At 40.3% G+C, this 26,086-nt stretch overlaps 2 protein-coding genes across 3 annotated transcripts; one reads left to right on the forward strand and one right to left on the reverse strand.

Moving 5' to 3' along the window:
• Positions 1-267: 267 nt before the first annotated feature.
• si:dkey-190g11.3 (uncharacterized protein LOC567059 homolog) lies at positions 268-4,983 on the reverse strand. The gene is given in 6 exon segments (XM_036143860.1): positions 268-694; positions 696-866; positions 953-1,003; positions 2,617-2,757; positions 2,883-2,987; positions 4,796-4,983. Coding segments are annotated over 6 exon segments (654 nt in total). The 5' UTR covers positions 4,964-4,983; the 3' UTR covers positions 268-676.
• Positions 4,984-7,936: 2,953 nt separating this feature from the next.
• On the forward strand, positions 7,937-25,087 carry rab3c (RAB3C, member RAS oncogene family). 2 transcript variants are annotated; one of them, XM_012870015.3, is made up of 5 exons: positions 7,937-8,103; positions 10,612-10,836; positions 16,078-16,196; positions 20,286-20,410; positions 21,544-25,087. In XM_012870015.3, exons 1-5 carry the CDS (start codon positions 8,086-8,088, stop codon positions 21,732-21,734), a joined length of 678 nt encoding a protein of 225 aa, XP_012725469.1. In that variant the 5' UTR covers positions 7,937-8,085; the 3' UTR covers positions 21,735-25,087. The 2 variants fall into 2 exon arrangements, with proteins under 2 accessions (XP_012725469.1, XP_012725470.1); XM_012870016.3 differs by lacking the exon at positions 7,937-8,103 and adding an exon at positions 8,354-8,575.
• The last annotated feature ends 999 nt before the right edge of the window (positions 25,088-26,086 follow it).

Below are 26,086 nucleotides of genomic sequence, written 5' to 3' on the forward strand. Positions count from 1 at the left end.
CGCATTATGACCCAAACCCCCTCTTTCCACCACATCACCCCTGTCTTGCAACAGCTGCACTGTCTTCTGGTTCATCGAAAGAACATAATTCAAAATACTCTTGTACACATTCACTAAAGTCATTCACAACCTCACCCCTCCTCATCCATCAGTTCTCCTGCACACTGCCACCCCCTTCCATCCTCCATCCATCTCACCGTGTTCCCTCCCACCAGACATCCACGTCGACCTTCTCACTCTGTTAAATCAAGACTAAAAACTCACTTATTTAACAAATCATACCCTCTGTAATTTTATTGCATTTTCACAGTTGTCTTTTATTGTTAAGTGTCATTTCATTGACCTGAAAGGTGCTTTTGAATTACATGTATTATTATCATAACCATTATATAATCAGTGTTGTCAGTATGAAATACACAATTTTGGACCTAGTTAAAAGTGTTAATTATATTGAATATTCTCACAAATCAGCAGAGTAAAATAGGCTCAGTTTGTTGTGAAAGTGCAAAGACTGAACAAAAGCTATAGGCACCTCCTCTTATTTGAAATGATTTCAGACATTCTTCAGTAGGTTCACTGTCTCACACACTTTACAGAAATATATTGTTCAGCATTCTTCATTTAAGAAAGAAAAAAAAAAAAAACAGCACAGGGATGATTTAGCGCAGCATTTGACTCATTTCATCTCCGTCTTTGGTCGGATATCTCAAGTGCGAGCGCACAGAGCTGATCTCATAAGCAAAGGTCTGGTCAAGTCCAGAGCCCTCCGCAGATTTTTGGGGCCAGTTTGGAAAAGGAAAACGGCAAGAAATGACGAGCGCATCCTGTGGAAGCTCCTTCAGTAGCTTCTCTCCCAGCAACTCCATCTGTTAACAGTTACAGTAAGATATAAATAATCAAGAAGCAAATACGAAGGGAAGAGAAGATTTTTAGTAGGAAAAAGCAGGCTTACCACTCCGGGAGCAAGAAAAGCTGTCACATTGTCGTACGAAGACAAATCGGTCTAAAGACAGAAAAGGCAGTAGGGACTTTGATTACAAGTAGTAGCCTTTAAAATTCACGTTATCACATTAAGTCACATTACAACCAAAAGGTTCATGTATTTTATTGGGATTTTATGCGACAGACCAACACAAGGTGGGGCATAACTGTGAACTGGAAGGAAAATGCTACATGGTTTCTTACAAATAAAACTAAAGGTTTGGGCATGCACATGCATTTGTTTTCAATCCCCCTGAGTAAAGAGTTTGATGATCCACCTCCTGCTGCCATTACAGCTGCAAGTGTTGAGCATTATTTCTAAAACAGCTTTGCATAGCTAGAGACTCAACTGTTTTGCCCATTCTAATTGGAAAATATCTTCTGCCCAGTCAGACAGTCTCGTAACAGATTCTGAATTGCATTCAGGTCAGATCATGGTAGATGAGTGTTCACACTGAGCCTGCACTGCAAAAACAGATCTAAAAATGAGTAAAATTTTCTTAAAATGAGTGTATCTGTCCTTGATTTGAGCAGGTAAATAAAATCATCTGCCAATGGAATGAGATTTTTGCACTTAAAATAGGAACGACTCATCTCCATCATCTTGTTTCAAGTGCAGGATGTCTAATTATTTTATTTTAGGGGTCAAAACACTTATTCCATTGGCAGATAATCTTGTTTACCTGCTCAAATCAAGGACAAAAACACATATTTTAAGAACATTTTACTTATTTTTAGGTCCGTTTTTGCAGTGTGGTTCTGCTTCAGGTTTCTTCCTGTGAAAGGGGAGCTTTCCTCTCCACTGTAACTACATGCATGCTCTGTATGAAGGGTTACAGCAAAGTCAACGACTCAATGTAAACAACCGTTCACGGAGTGAATGCTGCAGGACAATTACTCGATGCAGTCTGCTGGGTTTCCTTAGATAGAAAACATTTTAACCAATCTGTCTTTGTGGTTTGATAGAATTTACTTTGTAAAGTCCCCCGAGATGACATGTTTATATAAATAAATGGAATTAAGCTGAACTGACTTTGACTGGGTCATTTTAACACATCCTTAGCCTGAACTAAATCATTCCCTTGGGGCACTGGCTTGGGAGGTGATCCTCCACCCCAGCTTCTTACATGCCTTCTTCAAGAACTTCCCTGTGTTCAGTTCCACCTTGTTTATCATTAACTCAGACCAGCTTCCCTGTCCATATTGGAGAAAACCCTTCCCATTGTAAAATGTCGACCACTATATTTTACAGTGAGGGGTTTTATATTTAGGGTCATGTTTAGCAGTAGTTTACCTGCACCCATAGTCTTTTGCATGTGCTATAGGCCAAAATGTATAATTTCTATAATTTGGTCCTAACTAACACAGAACACCTCCTCCCACATGTTTGCTGTGACCCCTTCATGGCTTGTGGCAAAATTTAGACAGAACCTCTTCTTGCCGTCTCTCAACAACGACAATTTTTCAACAATCTTTTATAAAGACAAGATTTGTGGTGCAGATGCCAAGACAGCAGTCTTCTTGTCTATAGACCTGAGCCGTGGATCTCTGCAACTTCTCCAGTGTTACTTCTAACTGCTTCTCGGATTGATACTTTTGCCAGACACAAGGAGATCATTTTCATCCAGGTCTTACCTTCCAGAAGTCCTTTTTAACAAAGGTTGCCTGGCTGGAAGGGATTCCTCTCCAGTGGGCTTTGCTCCTCGCATATGCCACTAAAATTGAGTTGATCTCAAACCCCGTGCACTGAAAACCAGCAGAAGAGGCAGCAAATACCTGGGAAAAGCCACAGCAAAATGTTGTAAAATTCAAACAAGGCAGCGAAAACAGCACCAGTTCTATTTGTCCTTAAACATTTTGATAAAGGAAAAGTTTTAATAAGACAGGCTCTCTTCACTCACCAATCTTCCATCTCCTGCTCCCAGATCTGCTAAGCGCCCTCTTCGCCCCTCAAGCAGCTTCATCACATTCTGTGCCTGGTTTTTACTGGAGGGCAAATATGGAACCTGAGCCACAGTGGACACAGCGTGTGGTGAGTCAACACTGTCCAGCTGAGCTATAATTACTGTAAATATCACCTTACTCTTACAGTGGAAGATAAAAGCAAGAACAAGCAGGAACATGAGACGTTTTCTTTCACTTCTATAGAGCATAAGCACTGCAGTCTATTTGTTACATCATACCCTTTTGACCACAAACTGTTAAAATAAGAACGTTTTGTTTTGGTTCATTTCATTAATATGCTTCATATTAATTATGCTTCACCCCTCAATAAGCTTTCTAGTCAACAACACCGGCTCATATTTTTCCCTTACAGTCTGTAAAAATACTTCACAAATCATTAGATGAGAGCGCTCTTTAATTTCTACCAGGTAAACTCAATTTAATATGTCACTATGCCAGAGTAATATTCTTTTTGGTTGCCATTAACTTTTACAGACCTTTAATTGTCAAAAGAATATCCACTAAATCACTAAATATTAGGTGTCCCAACCACTTCCATGGCCACAAGTGTATACAGTAAAGTAACTGGGCATGCAGGGTACATCTAGGAACATTTGCAAAAGAACAGGTCTCTCAGGAGTTCAGTGAATTCCAGTGTGATACCATCAGAGGACGTCACCTGTGCAATAAATCCAGCCATGAAATGGAGTGAATGGCTACAGACCTCCAAGCGTCATGTGCCCTGCAGATTAGCTCAAGAACATTGCATAAGGAGTTTAGTGGTATGGGTTTCCAAACCTTAAATCACCAAATGCAATGAAAAGCATTGGATGCAGTTGTATGAAGCATGACACCACTGGACTAGGTTAGTGGAGATGTTTTCCCTGGGATGACATCCATGTCTAGCTTGCAATCCAATGGAGCAGTCTGGGTATGGCAGTCATGAGGAGAACAGCACTTGCCTGACTGTGATGTGTTTAGACTAAAGTTTAGACAAGAAGGCATTTTTCAAGAGTTGAACAAGGCAGCATAGTTCTAGTGAAAGGATTCTTCAGGAAACCAAAACATTTGGGGCAAATTCCAACTCACAACAGTGTGGAAACGGTTCAGGCATTACGGATACGCCGCTTCCTATCTTAACATGAATTTGCACCAGATTATGCAATGTCCATGAAGATATGGATGAACAACTCAGGCGTTGAGGAACATAATCTGCACAGAATCCTGACAGAACATACAGTATGGAGGATGATTAAGAGCAGAGAGTGTGGACAACAGCTTCCCACCCATCATCAGTGTCTGACCTCACAAATGTGTTTCTAGAAGAATGTTCAAAAGAAAATCTATAAACACACTCCTACACCCAAGCCTAATGGAGAGACTTCATAGAATAATTGAAACTATCATAGCTGCAAAGGGTTGGCCCACCTTTGGACCAACAATGGGATATCACTCGAGTTCATCTGTGTGTAAAGGTAGATAAGCAAATTTGTTTGCTGATATAGTGTAGTTAGGAAGGTAAAAAGCAAGAAAGCGTCAAATAAAAAAGAGGTATAGCTATAAGTTATAACATGCAGCACTGAGAATAGTTGCATTAAAAACATTTCAGATGAATGTTTTCTAGTTACCCATCACAAAAATAGTAATTTGTTAAAGACTCACCAGTTTCTTCTCCTCCAACATTTGATGCTTGCATGGAGCACTATGCTCCAAAGTAAGCACATTTGATTAATCAGCAAGTCAAAGTGTGTCTGGGCTTGATTTGTTTGTATTTTATTATTATCATCATCATTTCAAGCATGCAGTAAGAGCTTAACGGGAATAAAAAAAACACAGAAGGCAAAAAGAGAAGAGAAGAAACATTTTGTACCTTGAGGCTCCATGGGATTTTGCGGAAGCCGGGCATGGTGAAGATGCTCCATAAGCCGTACATGCCTGTGAGCAAGGCACCTGTGCAGGCCGATACCACAGGATGGGGTCTGCTGGTGGGAAAGACCCCACTGAAGTCCTGAAGAATCAACTCAATTGAGTCTTCCATTGCAAAAGCAGTGAGAACACCTGTATTGAAAAACAAACAAAAATATTCTCTCTTTTAAAATACTTTTTTAAAAAGATAATAACAATAGATTTCATAAAACTAACAGTGATAGGCACCAGCAACCTCGCGACCCCACAAGGGATAAGCGTGTAGGAAAATGGATGGATGGATGGATGGATGAAAACTAACAGTTGCCAAACAAGCTTCTACATTTTGTTCTCTTTTGACTAAATTATCCAAATAATCAAGTTTTCTAAATTAGACATAGTCTGCATGGTTTTCTTATTTTCTGACTCAGGAAATCCATTCTAACATGCATTATTTAAAAAAAAACTAATAAAATTGTTAAAGTTGATTGTATTAATTGTTAAAAACTTTAATTGTTATTCTAAGGGGTCGACTTAACTTAAGAAGAAACATAAGTAGAATATTCTGAGCGGGGTTGTGTGGGGGATAAAAGGAAGACCATGGAAACTATCTAAAGAGCAGCTCAAATAGAGAAATCAGAAGCGTTGTTCTTTTTATCTCTTTTGCTTGTACCACAACAAGGAGCAAAACAGTGCTCAATGAGCAAAGTCAAAAGAGGATACCTTTAATATAAGAGAGGGACAAAATATTTAAAACTAAGGTTAACAAATACATCAAAGTCAGACAGAATTTTATTGTACAATGTCGAAGTAGAAAACCATAGCAGAGCTCTTTAAAGCCCTGATCTCACTGCCGTGCTGAAGGCTGACGATGGACCGGGGTGAAGGCTACAAAGAGCTCTGGTTGTCACCAGTTTCAGTGCCAGGCTTGCCAGGCTAGAATGGGTCAGTTCATGAACAGCGCCACCATCAGGCTCTGATAAAAATCCCCCGATGCGTTGCACTCACACTGACATTATCCAAAAATCCAGGTTTTGGGAACTGAAAGCTACGAGTATGAAATACAGAGATGACTGCTGCCTTGCCCCTGTGCATCATGAATCAACCCGCTCAGAGTAATAAAAAAAATATCCTCAAACTGGCACTGGAAAACTTTATTTTTATTTTCAAAAGTAGAATGCTGGAAATTTTTGCAGCTAATTTGGATAAAGTGATAGAGGATGAATTTGATCTACTCACACACCTTCAACCATTTCCACAACAGAACCAGCAGGGCAACATAGTGATTTGGCATATATCAGCAAAAAAAAGAAAAAACTGGTAAAATTTTAGAAACCCTCCACACCATATTGTTCAGCAAAACACATGCATCCCTTTCTTCTCTTCATGACATCATGACCTATACATGTTAGCAGTTGTTGCTTTTAGTATTGGTATCATAATATTATATATATATATATATCATAATATGATGAATGTTAGACTTCTGGTCATATATCTTCACATTTATTTACATTCCTTTGTGTGAAAATAGTGTGTATGACCTGACTTTAAAGAACACATTGTGTAAAACTGTACTATGGCACTGTGCGCCTGCTTTACTCGCACTGAAAATGAAGCAATTGAATTTTAGCTTGACATGACAAAATATCTGGTATATTATAAAACAGAAAGTGTTACCTTATGTTTCTGGGTTTGAGGTAACAAGCTTAATTCTTTCAAGGGCAACGAGCTGGAGCACACATCCGGCACAGAATAGCTGGAAAAAGGGAAGAGCGACGTCTCAAATTGGCTGCAATTGAGAATTGACCCAGATCCTATTGGGAAATTGCAAAAGAGAGGGAGCTTGCCATTTAAAAGATTACTCCTGTAGGTCTAAAAGAGTTTTATAAATAGAAGGGAGGCGCAGAATAATAGAGGACACATAAAGAGGCTGCCATTGTTGCCTGATGGTTCTGCAAGCATTAGAAAAAAAAGTAACAATAAGATGTGACTAATGCTGGTGCTGTCATGTAATATGAATGCTTCATTTGTCCTTCTCTAAACTTTGACATTTACTAACAAAAATTGGACAGATAAAAATGTATTTAATATTTTCCTATATTCACAATTTTCTTTTCTTTTTGTCCTTTATTTAAACAGAGAGCTTTTCAGTTCGGCCAGGACAACATGCAGTGCAGCTCCTCTAACAGCAGATGGAGCTACTGCGACCTTTCGTCACCTGGAAACGTTCTAGAAAGGCTTAGTTTGCAACGCTTTGGATGAGAAATAACGTCAAACATCAGCTTTTGAGCCTCGTACACAGGCTATGTTTCGTCTTAGTAGATAAAAAAAGGAGCCACATGGCGCTTTTGGAAACCTGCAAAGGTAGTTTGCAAACGAAGTTCAGGATCAAGGCCTCCACAGACGCAAACGGTACTGAATGAACCACACGAAATAGTACTTATAAAAACAGAGTACGGATCACACACACATACGCGCTCTTATATGGAAGAAGATTTTTGCACCCACAAAAAGCACAAAATGCATGGCGTTGTTGACACACACACACGCCTGAGCTGCCTACCTGCCCCGCCCCTTTCTCAGCTGCTGCGCAGTCCGCCGCCTGCGCACACGGGTCGTCCAAAGGCCAGTCAGTCACAACAACCCCGCCCTATGACGGCTGACTGGTCCTATCAAATGTCTGACAAGCGGAGGATGCTGTATGTCCTGCGGAATAAACATGTTAGAGCCCTAGCCCGCAACAATAACTGTTTTCACTGTCAAACTTGAGCGCATTACGGTTAATGTAGTTTTTAGAAGTCCCACGCGTCTAAAATATACTTCAGGTTGTTTACTTGTGCATAAATGCACATGCGTCCTGTTGTACCTGTTATTAAATGACAGTTAGGAATCGGGTTCTCTAATCATCCTCGTCTGTTAATCCCTATATACAAGGCCTAAAGTCTAATTTTAATTGCAAAACATGGGCATTTGTTAATTTCGGAAGCTCCTGCTTCCATTGTGGAGCCCATTCTATTAATATTCATCAGCACTCAGGTCGCTCTTATTTACTCGGTCCCTCTGAAGCGGAGCTGCATGGGTTTCATCAGAAGCGTGGGCACGCCTGCAAAACAGGGCGAGTGACGCAAAAAGAGGGAGCCTATTATATTTGCTTCCTGGAAGAAAAGAGGAAAAAAAAAATCTACCCAGCTTGGAATTGATGGTTTATACTGTAGGCAATTAAAAGACAAACAGGTGGGATTATTGACCAGGATGGATCTGTATGGGAAGGTAAGACTGATTTTTGTAACTAGAAAATGAAAACGTGGAAACAATTGCGCTTTTCCGTGATGAGACGAATTGTTAAAGAGATAAAAATCAGAAACCTGAAGCGACGTTTCATCCGGCTGTTCGCAGCTGGGAGGCGCTGCCCGCTGGGGCTGCCTCCATGCGTTTTCCAAAGTGTGGGGGGAAAAAAAACTACAAAGCCCTTGTTCTTTGTCCCCGTGACGTAGCTTCCTTTCGCTCATGCGAGCCAGCTTCATCATCATCACCACCACCATCATCATCATCATCATTAGCAGCAGCAGCAGCCTCCAGATCGGAAGCGGAGGGGACAGCTCCCAGGTGCTGAAACGGGTCGGAGACAGAGAGAGGGGGCAAAAATAAACTAAAATCAGCGTCTGCGGTATAGATTCAGAGAAATAAACAGCTGTCCTGCTATCAGGGGCAAATACAGGTCGAAACGAGGCCCTCGAAACAGGTTTGTTCACACAATGTCCTTTTAGTTTCACATATGTGGAATGATTTTTTTTTTTTTTTGGTAAAGATTTGGCATCCTTCTGCTCAGAATTGCTCGTTTATATACAGTTGGCATGTAGCTTCTTTGCACCGGGGCGTTTGGTTACATTTTTATTTTTGCCTAACCGGCTTACTATGACGTGAAAACGGTGTCCTTGCAAACACAGACACACGCACACACACGGAAGCCAATAGAAAAAACAATTACGGGACGTGCATAATGGAGGTCCGGCATCTTTTATTCAGCGCAAATGCTGCAGGGAGAGATGGTTGCACATGTTCAGGGACGGAAGCTCGGCTGCTAGGTCCTAAATTCACCTTGGAGGGAGCAACGACCGCTCTCCTGCCATCTCTTCGGTGTCGCTTGCGTCCTCTGAGGTCGCTGACTGCTGACAGCTCGCACGGAAAAGCTTATATCAGTGTCTGATCTCTCCGTACCCTGTGTACAGTCATGGGCAGCTCAAATCTGAGCAGCTTTAATTGTCACTCACAAGGAGTACACAAGCAAAACTGTTTCTGTTTGCTCACACACAGACAAACCCAACAGCAGACAAGCTCTATGTATATTGGATTTAAAGTCGTTGAATTAGTCTGTAAACTAATAAAAGCAACTATTAGAATAAAACACAATTTTAGTTGGTTAGATTGTAATAATTTTCACGAGTTTAAAAGCATAGTCCCAATTTATTTAGGTGTGGTTTTGTATAGCTATTGTCAATTTAAATTTCTTTGTCTTTAGTTGAAAGAGGTGTGAAACAAAAGGCTATATAGGCAGATTAGCTGTTTATATTTCATAAGGAACAATTGTCAGGTGTGTTGCTGTTTTTTCCAGCCAAACAACTTGTCTGTTATTTCACTTATGTTGCCAGAGAGATTCAGATGAAAATTAATTATATTTAACAGCTAAAATACCCTAAAATCAATTCAATTAATCTACATAATGTAATGAGAAGGTAAATCCTAACTCATTATTAAACTCATTTTGCCCATCAGGTTTGTCCTCTGTAGTAAAACAGAACAAAAATGAAGAATAGGACATTTGTGGCATTTATTGGTAATAGCTTTCTCTTGATTAAGAAGCTCAGCTTGCTAACAGGTTAGGCTTTAGCATTGATGCTCTTGGTGAGCTAGGTAAAGTTGAAAACAAAGTTTTTAAATCAATCTGTAAAGGTAGCCTCTTCAACTTTTCCCTGACATCTCACATCTAAGATTCATTAGCAAAGGCTGCCTTAGAGTTCAAATTTAGCTTGACATTAGCAATATGCTGTCACACAATTAGTTAAACTATTGCTCAAAACCAGAAATTTTCTTAATCACTATGATTGTTTTTAAACTTTACTAAATTGATATACATGAGTGTTGTTGTTTCCTGTTGGGCACAGCACAAGATTAATGATATGTAAAAATGTTTGACTTCCCCCTTGTTAAAAATCCTGATCAAAATCTTAAATCAAAATATTTTTTGCCAAAATAAAGTACCTGATGTTGAAATTCAACTATTATTTAACATTGCATACACAAGCTTATCTGCATGGATAAAATGCCGATAAATTTAATAATTAATATCTGGTACCTTCCAGAATTCCTTTTTAGTGAATACTAACATAAACATTGCCCTCATATTTATAACATCAATAAAGAAAGTTGTTAGGCTTATTTATAGAGATTATCTTTTGGTGGAAAGAGCCCAGCTTGTTATCTAATACTCATTAAACCAACAGCTTGCTGTGTTGGTCATGCTGGTTTGCCTGATGCAGCCTTCTGTCATCTCTGATCTGTGTCCTATAAAACAAGCTCACTGTACTCTGGACTAAATATTTAGGTTTTATAGTATTCCCCTCTCATTAAGTGCACACAAACAGTTGTTTTATTGACTTATGAAATAAACAAATATGTATAGCTAACTAATATGCCAATCATCCCCAGAAAATCTTTTTCTAAGTTGAGTTGACGCTGACACTGTATTAAGTTTTCATTCCTGTCTTCCTGTTTTGGCAGATGGCTGCCACTCAGGATGTCAAGGGGAAAGGAGAGGGAGGAGACCAGAATTTTGACTACATGTTCAAGCTACTTATCATCGGCAACAGCAGCGTGGGGAAGACGTCCTTCCTGTTCCGTTACGCCGATGACGCCTTCACGTCGGCCTTCGTCAGCACGGTGGGCATCGACTTCAAAGTAAAGACCGTGTACAAGAATGACAAGAGGATCAAACTGCAGATCTGGGTATGACATATTCACTAACGCAGACATAAAACGTTCAGAAGCCACAAAATGTTCCGTAGCTTATTTCTACCTGGTGTGCAGTATTTGATTGGCTGAGAGACCACAAGGACAACATATGGATGTGTAAACATATCTTTTTCAAACAGACTGATGCTTTTAAGACAGCAAATTCACATTGTTTCATTTATGTAATAATTCCATTTAAGATCGTTTATCTATTATAATTTCACTGTACGGTGGAAGGTATGCATACCTGTTAAAAATGCAAGGGTTTTGTGACACGAAGAAAGCTGGGGATTAAGTTTAAGACTTTTTCACCTTTTAATGTGGCAGGCTTGCTGCAGAATTCAACTGAACAAAGCAAACTACACTGATGCCATGATGAGATACCTTTGATTTTATTTCTGCATTCAATCTTCTGGAGTTCATACTTAGCATATGTTACAATGCATCTCAATAAGCACAAATTGAAATAAAAAGTGCTTATGTGCATCTTTTAGCTAAAGCCAGAGCTTCCAGGGAGCTTATGGATGATTAAAAGGAGCTCGCTGTTGAAATGTATCAGACAGGAGAAGTGTACAAAAACATCCACAGCATCATATGTATAGCATGGCACAGTGAAGATCTTCATAAATAATTGAATAAATTATACAGCACAAGAAACATTAAAAAAGCTGAATTTTCTGATAAAGGCTGATAGCAACACTGAAGAAGCTGTAGTAATTTCTTCGCAGGTACTGGTTGGTGTTGTACAGGGGGAAGCAATCTCCTTTATTCACCATATGTTTTCTTTAAAGAGAACATCCATACCTTGCTAAAACGTCCCCAAATATTGCAGGATATGTTGCCTTCTTACAAAACCAAAATTGAACTATTAGGCCATCCTTTCTAAAGTTATGGTTGCCACAGAAACAAACCTCCACATCACCAAGAGAATGTTATGATCACAGCAAAACAAGTGGCAGCCTCATAGTGTGGGCTTCATTTTAACACAAAATCTGGTATTTTATTCAAAGCATATGCAATTATAAACAATCCATTTTGAGGTGCTCACCTTATATTCAGAACAACAAAAGAATGAAACCACCAAAAGACTACCAAAGTTTAAAAGTGCCACAGTCCAGAACTGGATGTTCATCAGATGAACGCAAACCCTGACCCAGACAAAATATATCCTCACAATTTAATAGATTCTGAGAGGTTTTCAAGGTACAATGAGGAAAGTATTGGCATGTCAGGATGCAGGATGCTGATAGACTCTTTCCAAGGAAGACTGAAATTGGATAAAATGCTTTTTTTACTGCAGTATTAGTTTAAGGTTGCACACAAGTATGCAGCCAAGCTCCCTGTTGTGTTTGACATTTTCCCCTTATAAAACTTGTTCAGCTGAATTGTACAGGAGATAATTCTCATTAATCGTGGAAAAAAAATCAAGAGCTTCATCTTGGTGTCATTTTTAATCCGGTATTTTTAGATTCAGTGTAACTTGTATCCTGAGGGCCTCCAAGGTCTGTTGAAGAACTGAGATCTTGTTTCGTTGTTCCTGCACTGTGTATCCAGTTACTGAAAGGCCGCTGTTCTATATCAAGAGTCAATTCGGCCCATGTTTGTCACATTCTCTGTCTTCATGCTTCAAAGATTACTGAAATGTCTAAGAGCAACAGTAAGACCAGCACCCGCGTTAAGCATTAACTCAGTTGTCGCCTGTGTTTTGGCTTGAAGGATTGCTTACATACTGAAAAAAATCTCAGCCTCGTGTCTTTTGTTAACAACATTTTTTTTTTGTGAATCATTCTCTTAAGGGTAAATACTGAAGAACTAAAACAAAAACAAACAATTATACCCATAAAAAAACTTTGTTGTAAAAGCTCAGATAAGTGTCATAATCAGTAGCGTTTCAATGGATTAATTCATACATAGAGCGAACACAGAGGATGATCCACTCTCATACGGCTTTATTGTGCTCCCTAACACTGATCTAAGTGTGGAGGCAGATTGGAAATCTCAGCATTACTGACAGCAGACTAGTAAGCGTTAATGTGGCAAACTGCGGGGAGGAACGCAGAAGCAACACCTTCGTCAGAACGTGTGGGAAACCGAAGTATTTGAATGTGTTTAATTGGGAGTTCATCTAAGTTTCAGAAGCAGATTGTCTCCTCTTACCTCTGAGACTGCAAATATAAAGAAATCTGAGAGGCTTTCTGTCTGTTTCTCTCTCTTTTTGTCACATGGAGGTTTTGCTCTTTTTCAGGGCAATTGTCCAGCCTTAAAAGTGAACGAATATTGTGTGAACAGGGAAATGAAGGCTAATCGGGATAATGTGTTTTCATCAGCAGCTAGGACAAGTATATTTGGACACAAAAAGGATTGCCCTTGCATCCGGATAATTGGCCTGTCTCTTTTAATTGGTCTAAAAAGAGCTGAGACATACAGTAAAGGGCCCTTTTAAGGTGATAGGTATTGGCAAAAGGCTTTTTGCGGTTGTCACACGTCATAATACATGAGCTCTCTCTGCAAATGTGTGTGGCTGTGGTGAATGAAAGCGACTGATGGGACTGATGGCCATGTCATTAAAAACAGATACATACAGAACCAGCAGGTTTTTTGCAGACAGCGTGTGTCTGCTCGCCGCCTTACCGCTTGAAGAAGTCAGCTACTTTGAGGGATTTCTGCTGAGCACCAGACTACAAGCAAAGCTTTTTACAGTGCTCGAGTATCCTGGACTTAAGCAGATTCTTTTTTTGCCTTGTTCCACTTTATTTTTTAACAACATCCAGAGAACGAAGAATGCTGAACGCTCTTGGGTAACTGTTAAGCACTCACCCGAGAATTAAAAGGCAACTAAAATGTTAGAGATGTGAGATTCAGATGATAGCCAAGAATGGGATAAAACTGACTCAAGCCTGGCTTGGCTTATTCACAATAACATGAAAGAAAAAGCAGGAACATTATAAGGATTAGCAAAAAGATTCACTATTGAGCTTTTTTTCCTCATGTTTTCATGTTACAACTGCAAACCTTAATGTGTTTTATTGACATTTCACATTATATGCCGAAACCAAGTACTGCATAATTGCAACGTGGAAGAAAAAGGATGTATGTGTTTCAAAATCGTTTTGTGTAGCATGCAGTTCTTTATGTAGTACCCAGTCAATACATCATAGAAGCTTCTTTGGCTGCAATTACATCAACAAGTAACTCTCTACTAGGTTTGCCCATCTAGAGACTGACATGTTTGCTCAGTTTCTTCTGTGGAAAAGAGCTCAAATCCAGTAGGATCTCAATTAAATTTAAGTCTTGACTTTTTAAGACATGAATACGCTTTGATCGAAACCATCCTACTGGATCTCTGTGCCTAGCTGAAAAGCCAACGTTGCCCCAGTCTCAAGTCTTTTGCTTCCTCTGACAGGTTTACTTCCAGTTTTGCCCTGTATTTAGCTCCTTCTATCCTCCCATCAACTCTTATCAGCTTTCTTGTCTGTACCGAAGGAAAGCATTGCCACAGCATTATGCTCCCATCCCCACGTTTCACAATGGAATCAGTGCATTCAGGTTATTGGTGTTATATTTCTGCTGGAAACAGCTTTTTGCATGTTAGTTAAATAGTTAGCTTTGACTTCACCCACATGGAGTGTGGCAAGCTGTAAATAAAAATCTGTAAGAACTTTCTTTTAGCAATGGCTTTCTCTGGCCACTCCTCTTTGAAGGCCAGATTTGTCCAGGGTGTTATGTTGGCACATAATGTTTCGCTGAACAAGTTTCTCTCCCTGAGTTAAGGATCTTTGCAGCTCCCACAGAGGCACCATACTCCTCATGGTTAACAGATCAAACAGTGCTTTGAGATTTTTAGAGCTTCTGATATTATCTTATAACCATCCCTGCCTTAAAGTTATCCACATCTTTCCTTCTGACCCTTCTATTGACTTTCGTGGTCTTCATGATCCTGTTTGTTTACATGTTCTCCAACAAACCTCTACGGTTCCCCAGGAGTGAATGCTGCTTGTCGGGACTTTGATGCAATAAACTGGTTTCCTTATATAGGACATTTTTGACCAATCTGTATAATCTGACCCAATCTGTATAATATGATTGAACTTGATTTTGTAAAGTGCCTTGAGATTACATGTTTCATGATTTGGCGCTATATAAATAAAATTGAATTGAATTGAAACCTCACAGAACAGCTGTATCTACACTGAAGTTAAAGTATTCGCTAATTTGTGACTTCAGAAAGCAAGTGGTACTGAATTTTATGTCACGCATCGGATTAAAGGGAGGTGGAACCAAATGCACGGTACACAGATTTGCGTTTGTGGACAATTTTGACAGAATCTGACAGAACTGACAGAGAGTCCCAGCTGGAACGAGAGACGTGGAAACAGGGCTGGCCGGCTGCGAGCTGCATCTCTGCAGAGTGAAGGTCAAATGTGTCCTCTGGCTATAACAGGCCCACTGTTGCGAGCGTGTGCAGGGGAACAGAACGCCAGATTAGCGCGGCAAACACAATCCAGAGCTGCCTGTTTACCGCCTGTTCGTCGAGAGCCAAGTAGAGCAGCCAGTCGTCCTCTGCCATGATTCACAGACAGCCTGGAAACACACTTATTGTGGGTGGAAGAACAAAGCTGTAAACATACAGTATCAGCACGAGGAACAGGAGGGATTGCTTATTATGTAATTCTTAAATCAACAACCCTACTGTACGGTTTGGTAACTGGGATAAAGACAGCACAGTCTCCCAACTGTAAAGACACGTTTTACAATCACTATTTACTTCCTGAGCATCTTTTGACTGCGACACGTGGATCATCTACGTCTACACAACCACTCTGTTCAACTGAAATGGTCTTATTCCTAAATGTAGACCATTTTTTTCCCGATGAAATGCAAGTCACAACATCTGCCTCAGTGAACCTTTAATACAGCTGATTTATTATCGCGTTCAGGAGGGGACAGAATCAATCTCATCAGCTTAGACCGAGGTATCGCTCCTGGCACCTTATCAATGCAAAGCCTGCGTAGCTATTAGTGTAATGATTAGTTCCAGATAATGGGCACAAAAGAAGAGGAAGCTTTTTTTTGTGTGTGTGTGTGAAAAGAATCGCAGCTATGACTACACCAGACAGGTCAAGTTCTGTGCGTATTAATAGCAGCGCATTAATAATGTAAATGTCGGCTCGTGAACATTGCGGTCCTGCGTGTGCGGCTTGTCAGTGACACCAAATCATGATGTCATGTGCGTAGGACACTGCAGGCCAGGAGCGCTACAGGACCATCACCACAGCTTACTACCGCGGCGCCATGGGCTTCATCCTCATGTACGACATCACCAATGAGGAGTCCTTCGGCGCTGTGCAAGACTGGTGAGTCTGTTTTTTTCTTTTTTCTGATTTACATGAAGTCATTCTCCAAACATAATATACCAAAAGCACATTTAGTCAACATTTTAAGTTATCGTCTAACGTGCTTGCCGTTCTTATCTGCTGCTGAATGCTTTCTATGTTAAATCTGACACACTTTCTCTGCAGCTTACATATCCGCCTTTGTGGAAAGTTGTCAAGTTCAAATCTTCTGGTCCATTCATGACTCACCCAGGCGCTTGCAGGCTGAACCGTAACTCGGAGCCAAACGTCTGTTCCTTCTGATGATGCAGACGTGTCTGAAGCGGGACTTGGATGGTAACATTCAGCCCGTCGCAGAAATTAGGTTTCTGGGTTAGCGTTCTCACGCTGGAAAACAACAATTTCAGTTTTTAACTAATTAGGTGTCAGATGCATTCATGTCTTTCTGGCGAGCCAAAGAGGCTTCGCCAGCTCAGAACTGGCTTTTTATTAGAGACAATTATGTCATTCTGTTCATGCTGCATCAATTTAGATTACATCATTCAATATAGAGGGCAATATTTGGGTGTGTTTCTCTGCATAATGTGTAGTACAAGCTTGAGCCAGCCCCTGTTATGTTTATTCTCTGAGGAATCAAACTCCATCCTAGTGTTTTAAAGATGTCGGGCCTTTTTTCCTACTATTTCCTGTCCAGTTACTTACAATTTTCAAAAGACAACTTGCTTCCATTGAAAAATGACTTTGCGTTCCTGTTTGATTCATTCATCTATAGGCTTCTAAAATTACAGCTTTAGGCACTTTGTTAATAACACTCTGCTACAACAACATATTCACAGTTCTTTAAATAAATCTGTGAAAACAACAAGTTTGTGAAACATAAAGTGTTATTCTTGTACCAGTGTGGTGATCTCCAAAGACTGGCTTGAAACGTTTGGTTCACAGAAAATAATGAACTGAGCAAGCATTTATCTTTCGCCTCCTCTCAGACACATCCCTATTTATGAATCCTAAATACTTTTACTTTTTTAGTAATGTTGCAACCACAAATTTAAATGCGTTTGTAATCTAGGTGTTATGTGACAGACCAACAGATCAAATCCCATATTTGTCAAGCGGCAAGAAAAGGATATGCAGGATTTGGTTCTTTTTTTTAAAAAAAGGTTTCAAATAAGAACCTGTCAGTCACATTCAGCCCCAACCAGTTAGCTGCTGCCAGTCTTTCTCTAGTATGTTTCTGACCAGCTAATTAAGTCTTGAGACAAAACGTTTTGCCCTTTCTTCTAAATAAAATGCCTAATGTTTTGTCAAAGAATACAGGGAGTGTCTGTGAACATTTATTTCCATATTTTGACACAGATTGTCTATCTTTCCCTTCCCTACTCTGCACCTTCTTGTATGAGCCGATGTGACGAGTGAATTTCTCCATTGTGAGATCAATAAAGACTATCTTATCTTATCTTATCTTATCGATATCTGTCTTAACTCTCACTGGATCATTCTAACACAAAGCTTGATCTAAACCATTTCATCACTCCTCCGGGATGTTTGCTTATGTCCTGCTGCAAGATGCACTTTTCATTACTTTTACAGTCTCTCCAGTCTTTCCAGTATTGTCCTTTACTTCGCTCTGTCCATCTTCCATTAAGACCAAATTTGCACTGACAGTGGCCACGCTTTCCACCTCGACTGTAGATCAATGCGGATCCTCCACTTGGGTCTCTTGGCTGTTTTCTCTGATTAATATTACTGGACTCTATTTACCAATTTGGCAAATTACAACATGATAAAAAATGAAAACAAATATTGCAATGTGCTGCAGAAAGCCCGTTAGGCCTGACACTTTTTTCTTTTGTCCTCTACTCCACAAGTTCTTTTGATTTTTAAGCAGAAACTACACAACATGTTGTCATTCTTAGGTCTGGACTGGACAGAAAATCAGAACAAAAGCACTCAAAAACTTTGACGTACCTTCAGGAAGCCTGGAGAATTATTGATCAAAATCAAATTATAAGACTTAGGAGAAAGCCTTCATGGACAAACAACAACAACAACAAAAAATAACTTCTCTACAGTGCTGTTTGTCCCCTTTGAAGCCCTCTATTGATCTCCGTTGAGTTCGGTGTAAACTTGTCAGTCTTATCTTTATCCCAGATAAAATATAAAAAAATATTATGAGCCATCTTAAAACATATTACTTGTTTACTGGTATAAGCAGCCAGATTTCAATCAATTCACAGCGAACCAGACAGACTTTCGTTTGCAGGCCAAGGCCAGAACCACTCCAGCTTGTTTCAGGACCTCTCTGACTCTTTTATGGTTTACTGCAGTCTGAGCATCACTGACCGTGATGGTTACCTGATGAAAGGGAGCCGTGTTTACTTACTTAGCAGCCGACGGACAGCTGAGGAAAAATACAGCATACACACATAGAGTGCTCTTGTATTTGCCACCAGCTTTGATTCAACTTTCTCTTGTTCCTTGTGACAAGGTTGAAGGATAAAAGGAGGTTACCATGACGATGACTCCATCCTGAACTGTGTCTGAGTTAATCTTTTGACGAGCTCGTTTTCGTGGCTGAGTCAGAGAAATACTGCAACACTGGCATTAAACGTCGAACCGAAATGAAACCATCAGACATATTTATTCATTTCAAACAGTTACATTTACTTCAACCCTGTTAAATTCACTCCCACTCGCAATTGCAGACATTTTAGATGAGGACAGGTGATTTTTGTTTTTGTGACATGTGAGCTGTCGAGTCAAATGATGATCAGGCAGGAGAGGACACGCTCTAGCATCTTGTTGCCAGCTCCCCATTTGTTACTCCGTCTTTTTGTCTCCTGGCTCTGTCTCTCCTGTTTTCTGCTCATGATGTGTTTGCTGCCCTACTTTGGTTGAAAGTGCAACCCCACAGCATCATGTTCCATAAATTCCTGCTCATTTTGGGAGCGGTCAAGAGAGCTTAGAACGGGGAAGAACGTCCCAGTAAATGTAAACTGGGGCATTTTCATGCCAAAACAATCAACATGAAGCAGTGGTTTTTACATTGTTCAACATGGATGAATCTGCAGTGGTTCTGTTAATACCACAGCATTAGTCATTTTTAAGAGTGCTAATATTTTACAGTATAAAAGTTTTCACATCCACAAGTTAAATGTATATTATATTTAGATTATAGAAATTACTTTTAACAGTAATTTAAGTGATCAAAACCTTCACCTGGGGTGTTATGTAGGGAACTGTTTTGCATGAACATGCTTGTTTTTCATTTGCAGTTATTTTTAGTTATTTCATGACACATCATGATACTTTGATAAGCACATTCAATTGATCGATTTCACTGGTGGTTTTAATTGCACACTTTTTTAGGTATTATTTGCTTATCCTGTCTCTTTTAACAGCACATGTTAAAAGAGAGTGTTTGGGTCAATATCAGTATTTACACCCAATCTGAGCTCTGTCTTTTAATTAAAAGATTCTTCTCTTTCAAAACTGATGGGGATGATAGAGAATTGGCTAAAACATGTTTTAGAACAGGGTGATAAATAATACAAACACCTTATTAAAGTTGTTACTAAACATATCCCTTTGGGATTAATAAAGTATTTTTGAATTTCAATTCAATTGAATTGCACTGTTTGTTTAATACCTTATCCTGTTCCTATGGACCCGCTATTTCTCCTTCAGCATTCAAAAAACACAAAGATTTGTGGATCAGTTAACCTGTGAAACCGAAAGCTAAAAAGTGTATGTATGAGGAGTAAATAATGACCCATATTTGAGAAGGAAGTCGCAGCATGTTTTTGCATCACAGATCTGAAACTGACCCACCTTTCCTACGAACGCCATCGGTGACTCACGGAGTGCGGTGAGCCAAGAGAACTTGGATGTGATCAGTGTTCATGATCGCTCCAAATGGCGAACAAACATTACATCATGTTCTGGCCCCCTTGATCTTTCCATATCTGAGGGATCATGTCAGACCAACAACGGAAGAGCGATACAGGTGTGACAGTTTTTCTTGCAGCAGACCCCATGAAGATGATTTGTGTGTGTGTGTGTGTGTGTGTGTGTGTGTGTGTGTGTGTGTTTGCTTCTGATTCTGTGCAGGTCGACCCAGATAAAAACCTACTCGTGGGATAATGCTCAGGTGGTGCTAGCTGGGAATAAGTGTGATATGGAGGAAGAGAGGGTGGTCTCGGTGGATAGTGGCCGCCTGCTGGCCGAACAGCTGGGTAGGTCCTCACCCGCAGCTACGAGCCTTTTAAATCACCATGCAACACAATGAAAGTGTTGCATAAAAGCATCAAACACAACCCCCCCCCCCCCTAGACGTATACATTCCACATGAAGCCTTTCACATTTTTGCAATGTTACAATACCAAACTTCAGTGCATGTTATTGACATTTAATTGGATAAACCAACACGCAGCAGCATGTAATTTATGACGTGAAGAGAAAAAATTATTAACGGTTTTCAACGTTTAAAAGAAAGTCTATAAAGTGTGGATAAAAATTTTTTCCTCTCAGTTGGGTCTAGGCCCGGGTTTTGAATGGGCAGACATGTCACATCTAAACCCTTCCCTTCTAGCTTTGAATCTGTTTACAGCGGTTGTTCTTCAGGAAAGGTAAACCGCTGCCCCAGTCCCACGTCTTTTGCTGCCTCTAACAGCTTTTCCTTGGATTTGCTTTCCTTTGCCTGCTGCCACTACCCCCAACACGGGGTGTGTGCACAGGGTGCGTGAGGTTTGGGTCTCACCTGAGCAGCGAACCATTTTTACTGTTTGTGTTGGTTGTTCCTGTGTTCCTGTGTCCCCTTCCTGCGATGACTTGCATTAAACTTCCAACAGAAATCTATATGAGTTTCTTTTTGTCACTTTTACATAAACGCCACATTTGTAGTGTGTATGTCTAAAGTTGTCTCGACACGTCTAGAAGAGTTACAATAGGCTTCTTTGCAGTTTCTCTGATTAATCCTCCCCTTACCTGGCCTGTCAGGTTAGGTGGCCACGTCCTGGTGACGGAGTGAACAGTTGTATTCTTTTACAACCTAACCCTGCTTTAAGCCTTTCCACCTTCATCCCTGGCCTTGTCTGCTGTTGTTCCTTGGTCTTCATCATGTTGTTTGTTCACTAATGTTCTTTAACAGACCTCCGAGGGATTGATGATTAAGTGAATCTGGACGCAATTGGTTGGACTGGGTTACATTAAGGCGTGTCATTCGGAAGCTGAACAGAAACGCATGCCGCAAATGCATGTTACGTGTGAATCTGCGTGAATTCTGGGCCGGTGTCTCACCAATGTTTTATTTTCCAGTCACATAACAACAACAGGGATTCTTGATTGTGGATTCTTCTCTCACCTGCAGGTTTCGAGTTCTTTGAGACGAGCGCAAAAGACAACATCAACGTCAAACAGACCTTTGAACGTCTCGTCGACCTAATTTGCGACAAGATGTCTGAGAGCTTGGACACTGATCCGGCTGTCACCTCGGGAGCTCCGACCGCCAAACTGACAGACAGCGCTCCTCCCCTCCAGCAGCCTGGATGCAACTGTTAGTGACCGGCGTCGGAAAGCTGTCGGGGCTGCGGAGCGCAGGAGGGCCATCGCTCTGCCGGTAGCGCCCTCTCCGGACTGCAGTTCAAAGCCTGTCCAGTAGTAAAAAAATGACAAAAGGCTGTTGCATTATCTCCCAAACTTTATCACCTTATATAATAAGCAAGTAACAAGGAGTACAGTCATTACTAATGTAAAACATAACAGCACAGGTTATATAGAATATAAGGAATCAGTATCCTTTCAGCTAGTTAGTTTGAAAACAAACCAATCGTGTCTGGCAGGACTTGAAATAGTTCAACACTTAAACTTACACAGGTTATCCTTCAGACCTTTAATATCTTTAAGAGTACCTATACAAGAAATAGAATCAGTGAGTGCTTTAATATGTCTATAAAGTTTTCTGTATGGTGTAAGTCGTCCTTTTTTTTGTTTTTCTGGGTAATTTTGACTCCTGGGGCTGCCAAATCTAGGATTTAGCGCACTAGGCGATGTAGCGGCTTTCCTTTGTGTAACGACTGTAATAATAAGCCTCTGGCTGTGACTGTGCAGTAAGTGAGCGTGGATTTGCATGAGTGTGTCATGTCATGTTGCCATTGAATAATCAACTACCTTTTTGAGGGGGGGAGAAAAAAGTGGCCTTTCAAAATCTTCAACTCGGCCTCTGTAAGTCCCTCTGTAAGTCCTGCTCCCTGTTGGAATGAACCGAGTCTGTGTCACCGATGTGGGGTACGGTTTCACCCTTTGCTGTGTGAATTCTCTAATAAGCATCTTAAATGCAACTCAATCATTATGCTCAGCCTTTAAATGTTTGATGCAAAGAGCATGCTGCCAAAAAAAACCCCGTCAAACACGTGTTTCGTTTCATCTGAAAGAAAGGCCTTACCCAAAACTCCTCATCCTCAGTACCATTTCATCAAAGCACAGTGAGACATACGGCAAAAGCAGACGATACGTCCTGGCATGGAAAAAACAGCCATAATTTCTTATTCAGCATGATTTGTGCTGTAAAATTGAACCCCTTCTTTAAAAAGGGGGGAGGGTAAAAAAAATCCCTGTATGTTGCTTAAAAACTTCATAAATATAAACCACCTTTGTCTTTAAGAAGTCAGTAAAGTGTAAGAGTTGTAACAACTAAAAATGTCCAGTTCATCTCACAATTTCAATAAAAAAAAAGTGCCAAAACATTACGATCCCCTTAACGTTGTCAGTTGCTTGTTGCATAGGAAAATAAAACTACAAAAACGTAAAAATAAATAAATATAAAAAATACAAAAAAAATGCATGAAGTCAGTCCTGACGTATCGGTGTAGAGTTATATTCTGAGACACTGTAAATATCGCTCTGTCTTACAGATTTAGGAGCATTGTCATGGCACTCGCTGTGAAATGCAATGGGCCAACAAGTGCAATATTTTATGGATGAAATCCTGTAAATAGTTTGATGTCATCTTGTCTAACAGCTCCATCTGCGGTGTGTGAGAGAAAACTAAATGACATGGTTCTAAAAAACGCTGAGCGTGCGCTTCATTCAGAACCGGCAGTCACTGAACGCGTGGTGTTGTGTGTCTAGTGGACATAAAAGGTCGCAGACCCCGGTTAATTCCCCGGCAAGTTTTTTTTTTAAAGATCTGAGAAGATAAGACCTAGACCATTCGATCATGTACGTTAAGGGGACCTATGACCTGTACAATCCCATTTTGCTTTTTTGTTTTTTTTTGGAGGGGTGGCGGGGGGGTTGGGGGGTGGTGTAGCACACTATTAAACATTTTAATAAAGCACTTAGTGTTAATGGGTAGGACTCTACTAGCAAAGCAGGTTTGGACTTGACATTCGTTGTCCACTCTTTTTGGCAAAAACAAACATTTATAAATAAAATAGTCTATCAGATTGCACAGGTTCTCTCCTGTGTACATACCCCATCAGACCCCCCCCCCCCCCCCCCCAACCTTTTTTGGTCAGATTCCCATCTTTTGTTGATGCGGCAGTCTGCATGCTTCAGGTTGTTGTCGTGCTGAAAGATGCCGAAGGCTGAAGGTTGCGTACCAACACCGACTAGTGACCGACTTGACCGAGGCCCCGGTTCCTGGTGAAAAAAAAAAAAAAAAACAAAGAAAACAACAACAGGCCCATAGCATGGTGCTGCCACCACCATGCTCCACTGTGTGTATCCTGTTTAGGGGATGTGCAGTGTTGTTTTTGTTTCCGAAAAAACCTCAGGGACCTGTGCTCGGATAGTTCAACCATGGGAAAATCTAATCAAAACACATTTTCCAGCATATTATTGGGGACCTTACATGTATTTCTGCTAAATTTAGCCTGGCTTGTGTGTGTTTTTCAATAAAATGTTCCTGTCCTGCCGCGCTATCCCAAATATCTGTGTTTTTACATGAACTACACAGCCAGTGCTTTCCAGGAATTCAAGCGGCTTCTTTTGTGTTTCTGTGGACGTTTTGTAGAGTTAGGGTTAGCACTTTTCTTCTCGTCTTTTCAACAATGTGTTGAACACCAGGTGTTCTCCACTTGATGACAGTTGTCTTCAGTGGGTTCCATGAAGCCTACTAGAACAGCTGAAGGTTGTTTGGTGCAGATCACGGGGACTTTAAGTGATGGCAGGCGTGCAGCGATGGGTCGGAATGTGGCTGCTGGAGAGGAAGCAGACTCGTGCAGCCACATTATTTTAGTTATTTATTTACCCCTGTTCAAATATTTCAGATAGTTTTTTTAAAGAGTTTTACGGGTTAGAGGTCACATCAAAGTTTTATTTTTTTAATCTTGTTTTCAGTCTTTCTCCATCACAAAACCTGCCACTTTAACAGAGGTGTAGACCTTTTATATTTACTTTTAGGTTGTGAATGGGTGCGTGTGTGTGTGTGTTTACCTGCCATACTGAAGAGACAAATTAGAGTTCTATCGTGTATTGTATGTGTATACCTTTTTTGTACAAATGTATTTGTGTACTGTATGCTGTCCCTGCTAACTGTTGGGTGTCGACTGAACTTCTGTTATCATGTCAAAATGCAGTGTTGTTGTGCAGATAGTCAGGGAGATAACCTATTCCATGCCATAAGCCGTACTGTTAACGATTTGAAGAAAAAGGGACACACTTAAACTCGCGCACAAAGCCTGCGTGTTAGCATCTGTGTACATGTCTTAAAATAACGTGTTGGAATAAATCACGGTAGATCCCGACGACATATTCATTTCATAGAGAAGAACGGATAGCCAAACAGTCAATCGGATAAATGAAATCTCCTTTTAGAAAACTTTACGTATAACTGAATATATTTCTTGGAGTGCAAGCAAAGTAAAATTGTATGTTTTTGAGATTATAGGAAATAAATTCAAATTCTATGACTGGGTCTCTGTCGTTTCTGTCTTCACTGACTGTATTAGAGCACTACAGAGGCTGCTGGAGGCTGCTGAGCAGTCATCGGGCTGCTGTCTCAGCAGCTTTATTCAGTTGGAGCAGTGGGGTGTAACCGGGCTTTTTTATTTTTTTGCAAGACAACAAGCGCCACCTAGTGTTGACATTAGATCTCTGCAGTCTGTCATATTTACAGCCCCTGTCAGGCAATCACTTGCACTCAACATGGACATCATGGTTCTTTTTTATCTTGTTGAACTTTTCGTTTTTCAGTATTGAAGGATTATATAACATACAACTACACGGCAAACAAAGAAAAAGAAAAAAAGCATTGCAGATGCACACACTGGAATTATTAGAGGTTTCTCCAATCAGAATTGTACATATATACATGCCTACACATCCATCTGTATTTGAATAAATGTCACTTTTGAATCCTTCGACTGGCTTCTGGCATACATACGACTTGAATTTTGAACACTCTTACTTGAAAACTGGTAGAGCTCATTAGAATTGGTTGGTTTCCTGGTACAGACTCAGCTTTTAAACATAGTCATCTGATTTTCAAGGCAATGGCTATGGGAAGGCCATTTAGGAGGCTTAATGTAAGACAGTTGTATCCATTCCAAAACATTTGGAAGAGTTTTTGATCACTGACCTGTTGGTTAATGACATGTTTATCTCTAAATTGTAACCGCCTGACTCCAAACAGTCCTCCTCAGATGACAGTAAAGTGGTTAGGATACTCTGGAAACAACCCGGGAACCACAGAGGTCCCAGCCGACCATAAGCTAAAAGATGCTGGTACACCAGAGTCACAGTTCTACACAGGACTACTGCTGGGCCAAGAAAGAAAGCAGCCCCTGCTCCAAAAATTCACACTTTCAAGTTTAATTGACCTGTTCAGCTGTCAAGGTAGACTATACTAATTCTCTCTGAGAATATTCTTATGCTCAGTAGTAACAAAGATGATGCTGTTTGGCCAAAAA

Source organism: Fundulus heteroclitus, chromosome 12 (assembly GCF_011125445.2).
Source record: "Fundulus heteroclitus isolate FHET01 chromosome 12, MU-UCD_Fhet_4.1, whole genome shotgun sequence".
Lineage (NCBI taxonomy): Eukaryota > Metazoa > Chordata > Actinopteri > Cyprinodontiformes > Fundulidae > Fundulus > Fundulus heteroclitus.